The sequence below is a fragment of the Limulus polyphemus genome, unplaced genomic scaffold, assembly GCF_000517525.1.
Source record: "Limulus polyphemus unplaced genomic scaffold, Limulus_polyphemus-2.1.2 Scaffold437, whole genome shotgun sequence".
In the NCBI taxonomy this organism is placed as follows: domain Eukaryota; kingdom Metazoa; phylum Arthropoda; class Merostomata; order Xiphosura; family Limulidae; genus Limulus; species Limulus polyphemus.
In genome coordinates, this window is record NW_013666047.1 from 59,902 (window position 1) to 65,705 (window position 5,804).

The 5,804-nt window shown below is 36.9% G+C and overlaps 1 protein-coding gene across 1 annotated transcript in view; it reads left to right on the top strand.

Moving 5' to 3' along the window:
- Positions 1-207: 207 nt before the first annotated feature.
- Positions 208-5,804, top strand: part of LOC106458268 (ETS homologous factor-like) — a 58,626-nt gene continuing 53,029 nt past the window's right edge. Inside the window, exon 1 of the mRNA XM_013917757.2 lies at positions 208-450. Within this exon, the coding sequence (XP_013773211.1) occupies positions 377-450 (74 nt within the window). The 5' untranslated portion in view covers positions 208-376. The remainder of the gene's footprint in view (positions 451-5,804) is intronic.

The window sequence follows — 5,804 nt, forward strand, 5'->3', positions numbered from 1 at the left end:
TTCATACAGTTATGTTTATGATTGGTTTAGAAACGCCAAATAAAAATCTGTGGCGGTGATGTCATGGGATTTTTTACGTTTTACAGCCTGATCGTCTTCTGGGAATATTTTATCTATTGTACAATATAGACAACGTATGCGCATGCGTATCCAATATCATTCGCGTACATGATTTCCTTGAACCGAGCGGTAGTTCTGGTTGCGAGCACGTTTGTTTGGCTTTCGCTCGAGAAGCACGTGTGCGAGAGAACTTGATTACGCCATATTCAACGAGACGAGCGTACGAAACTAAAGGCTGTGGATAGTTAATGGCTAAAAGTTTCCAAGTTGGAAAGCTGTCTTTTCCTCGACCCTCCACGACACATTCCAAGATCAAATGATATCAGAAAAACAAATGAAAAGTGTTGACCCATTTGCTTTACTGCCGATACTCGATACGATTCTGTACAGGTAGGTAGTTTCTGTGCTAACGTGGCCCAAACAAATCAACCTACTGAAGAGAATTTATCTATTTATGTTAGTTATTAAATAATCGAATCATTCATGTTCATGACTGTTATACCAGAATAAGATTTATATAGCTGTACGCTACATTTTATGTTTGTATTGGTCTGCGGAAGTAATAAAGTAAACTTGTTTGTATATGGGTGCGACCAGCCTTGGAAAGAGTTATTAGTATAGGAGCCATTTAACATCGAAACCATAAAGGGAATTAAAAAAAAAAAAGGAGGGAAATAGTTTTACATTTATGGCCAAACCTTTTTGTCACGTGAGAAACATCGATACCTTGTGATATATGTCACCTTAGTTAGCAGAACATGCAGAAGTACACTGCATACACAGGTTGTAATTTGGCAACGCTAGTAGCTCCAAGCGTCAACTGTTCTAATTCTATATGAGCATGTATAATCTTCGTCAAGACTGGCCTGCGAGTAGGGAATATAATACAGATAAATGAGATATAATGATTCAACCTTTGAGCAAGGTCAAAATGTGACTGTATGAATATGGGTACTATACAATTAAACCACATTTTGCAGAGAATCACACACGCACAAGGCCATACATAACTCGCTAGGATTTTATTTTTCAGTGTATTATAACGTCAAGTAGGTTTAGGTAAGGCCGAGTGTAAGGCGTCCGACAGTGGTTATGTGATGTATTTGTTAGTATAGCGCTATTAATTAAATCATAGGTCATATAGATCCAAGCTTTATTGCAATGATACTAAACGTAAAAACATACCGGCTGCGAGTTAAACAAACTCAAATCAGTTACACCATTAAATCTGAGTTCAAAATGCTTTAAACTTTTCGTTATATAATTATTATCTGTAGGTTAGAACTTTGTAGCATAAGACGGCAGAACGTATGTGATTTGGAGGGGGAGGGGGCACCGACGATTGTTCAACACTGAAATCCCGACTTTCCATACAAGCCTCTGTTCCCCATTCAAAGGGGAGCTTCACTACCGTGTCAGAATTGGAGGCGTTTCCTTATACCTCCCCCCACCGGTTCTGCTCTGCCACCTTTAATTAAACTGATGTTGTCGCTGCTGGTTGTACATCGTAACTTTATTGAATTGCTACAACGTGATTTTTGTATTTTTTATTTTGAGATTATTATAACAGTAGTAAATAGAATTCATTAATCAATTACGTGCTGCTATTTTGTTGAATTTCGCGCAAAGCTACCCGAGGGTTATCTGTGGTAAACTATAGGAAAAGCAACTAGTCAACACCATCCCCGTCAACTCTTTGGGTGCTATTTACCAACAGGTAGTAGAATTGATCTTCACATTATAATGCCCACACGGCTGAAAGGGGCGGGCATGTTGATGTTGTTGTTTGAAGTTAAGCACAAAGCTACACAATGGGGTATCTGTGCTCTTGCTCACCGCTGGTATCGAAACCCGGTTTCTAGCGTTGTAAGTCCGCAGACATGTCGCTGTGCCACTAGGGAGCTGGGCATGTTGAGCAGATAGCCCTAACGACCAGGTCATGACAGGCCCTATGCTGATGGAATCAGATATTAGCTATATTTATTATTGATTTTAAATTAAATATATATTATCTAAATATGTACAAATTAGCATTTCAATTTGTATTCAGTGATGCAAGTAAATCGAACACGTTGCTCGTAAACGGAAGCATGATTTATATTTACCGTATTAATTATTTAAACATGTTGATGATGTCATTGTTACGATTGCTTGAACGGTTTTGGTTACTTAATTTCGTTCTGTGGTTTTCGTTTCATTGTTGCGGTTTTCGAACATAAAGACAGTGTGGTATAAAGACTTATTTTAATTGTACTATGAACCTTTCAAGTGTAGTCAGCCAGCACACGTTGTATACTTATATTTTGTGTATTGGTTTGGTTTATTTTGAATTTTGCGCAAAGCTACACGAGGGCTATGTGCGCTAGTCGTCTCTAATTAAGTAGTGATAGAGTAGCAGGAAGGCAGCTAGCTAGTCAACACTACCGACCACCAAATCTCGGGCTACTCATTTACTAATGAATAGTTGGACTGACTGTCACATTATAACGCTCCTGCGGCTGAAAGAGATACCATGTTCGGCGACGAGGAATTGAACCCGCGACCCTCAGATTGCGAGTTGAGCGCCCTATCCATCAGGTCTTCCCAGAGTATTATGTTGTTTCATACTGCTTTGATTAGTTACTAAGCTATCGGAATATTCAACTTGTCCTCTGATACACATAGCCGCGAAAATACGAGACCGTATTAATAAATTTTACATGTCAGTAAGATTACATTCTGTTCTAAGCTGTGAATCTCCCCCCCCCCTCGAACATATTACTGTTCAAAGTTAAAATAATCAGTTGTCGAATTTAGGTTTGGACTTTAATATCATCGGTGGGCATTGAAAGGATGGCGGCTTGACTTTGTCATGAAAATATATTTCATGATAGTTTGGGTCCATTTGCGTTGTGCTTTTGTGTAGTTTATGCAATTAGTTCCTCCTGAACCTGGAGTTACATGTGGTTACGTCATACTTCAGCATAATTTTGTGAAGCTATTCAAGAGTTGATAGCTTCAGTAAAGAATCCTGAATTTATGTCTCCAAATGATACCTAGAGTGTTGCAGAAATTAACATTTTCAGTTTCTAGTTGCAAACTCTAACATTTATTACAAGTTATTCAAAGATTCGTTTCTGCCGAATTAAGTATATACAACTACCTAAAATTATCATCCCACAACAGTCTTGTTTGACTTGCTCAACTTGTTAAAAGTCTGTACTTTTAACTACACTGGTGTTTCCCGATGGCTGGCGTTCGTTATGAGAAAACCGCATGAAGCGACCTCTATGAAATGGTAGTCGCAAATATAATTCTAAGGCCTATATTTTATTGTTTCATTGTTTCCACATTTAACAATGTTATCGGATGTTGATTAATTTGACGATTTTTGACGAGTAATGAAAATAATTCCAATAGTGCGGATTTTCTCCGATAGGGAAAAGTTTTTTTTTGTTTGTAAGCACACATTTACTCAATAGCTGTCTGTGTTATGCCCATTTTTTTAGCGTTATAAGCCCTCACATTTGTCGCTGATTCGATGGAGAGGGGAGTCAATATGTCACTATTTTAACGCAGAGCTATACAATTGACTATCTGCGCTCTGTTCACCGCGTTACTGGAACTCTATCTTTATTGTGTATAAAACGAGGGATAAAATCAGGCATTGTTTTAAGAGTGAAAAGTATCGTCTTGTATACAGACAAATACGGTAGATGTTTTCGTTTTTCTTTTTGCGTAAAACTACACAATGGGCTATTTGCGCAGAATCGACCCCTGAATTTTATCGTTCTAAGTCCGTGAACTTACGACTGGCCATCCTTTGTTTGGTAATTATATGAATATTATGTTTAGTCTAGTTACTAGGACTTTACCCTCTCTAAACTGGCTCCCAGTGGGTCAGCGATAAGTTTACGGGCTTAAAACTTTAAAATCCCCAGTTAGATTCCCTAACTCTCCGGTTAATAGCATATTTAACCAAAAACTACGTTGCTTTTTTTGAGTAAGTGTGTTTACATCGTAGTACCTACTGGGTTACAATAAAATATTTGTATACATCTTAATTCATCAGAACTAGAAGTTATTTATCTCGCATGATAGTTACAGTTAATCAAAACACTTTTTTTTATTTGAAATGTATTGATCCCATCCGTCGTATTGCTAATATTGTAACAAAAAAGTTAGTTTCTGAAACGTACACTAATTTTATAAACATGTTTTTATATTAGATCACTATATCTTAAGGTTTAGGATTTTATTTTTGTAATAGAAAAGAAGTTCAGCTGTGATGAAAACTTTATAAAGTTGCGTTTAAAGAGCATAATAAAACCACACGTGTGGTTGTATTGATTACTCCAGAGCGCAGGTTAGCACAGTTTAAAAATAACTTCTACGAATGTTTTTACAAAACTAAAATCCTAGACTTGCTTAACAATAGAGGTCGTCTTATACACCGACCATCAAAGAAATACGCTTAATTTGCTCAAAAAATCCATTGTCGTCTTGTGCATGGAATCGTTTTATATAACGGCAAATACGGTAGGGAATGAAGATGCTTCTGTAATAGACACATTCTTATTCAGTACAATCTAGTACTGATTGGAAATTTTAAACTCCACATTACAGAGTTACAAAAACTCGCAAATGACTAAGGAACACTTAACAAGCTAATGCCAAGTTTGGGAAGTTTTTCAACAAATATGTAAGAAAAATGGAACTGAACGTTTTCGAAATTTTCCATTTGCTTGATATATAATACTATCCTTAACCTTACAAGCGTTAGAAAAACTCAGATATATTTCCTAGTCAGTTATGCAGGTAAACAATTAAATTGGTTTTATACTCTTTCTATTCCATGACCGAGAATGAAGAAATAGACTGCATTAAGTAGGCTGATCCAGACTTTTCTAGCCCCCAGTGGCAAAGTGGTACGTCTGCGAACTTACACTGCTAGAAACCGGGTTTTGATACCCGTGGTGGGCAGAGCACAGATAGCACATTGTGTAGCTTTGTACTTAAATTCAAACAAACAAGCCATACTTTCTAATTCAAAACCTTAACAATAAAATAAATTTCATTCTAGAAATTGTTGGTAGATGCAACAATATTTCATTATGCTTCTAGAAGCCGAATTAGCAAAGTACATTGTTAGATTTATTCCTTTAAAGACTGTCACGCTATTAAAAAAACAACCATAGCTTCGCCTTTGTTGAATGTCATCTCCGTGGTTAGCAGTGGCGTGCGTAGTAGGTCTGCTTATAAAGGCCCCGAGGAAAGAATATTGTAATTCCTCACCACAATGCTACTTCTGTTATGTAAGTAGTATAATACATTAAATTGTACTATAAATAAAATCATTTCTGATCGATTCATGTAATATTACAGCGGGCTTGTGCATGAAATATGGAGGTATTCTTGTTTTTATTTCAGGGGCCTCAAAGATTGCCGCAACGGCCCCATTTTCACAAATTCGCCTTTCACGAGTTGCAAACATGTATCAGGCCCATAAGTGCTAATTTGTTTATCTTCGATTAGCGGAATATTTACGTTGTCATTTGATGAATATAAAGCGCTTAAAGACCACTGAACAATACTAGGAAGTCAGTTGATAATATAAAGCATCTAGAGAGAGAGAGAGAATCCAAAGTACTGTAAAATACTAACAATTCAAGTTACCACAAAATAAAGCGCTTAAAGACCACTGAGCAAAACTAGGAAGTCAGTTGATAATATAAAGCATCTAGAGAGAGAGAGAGAATCCAAAG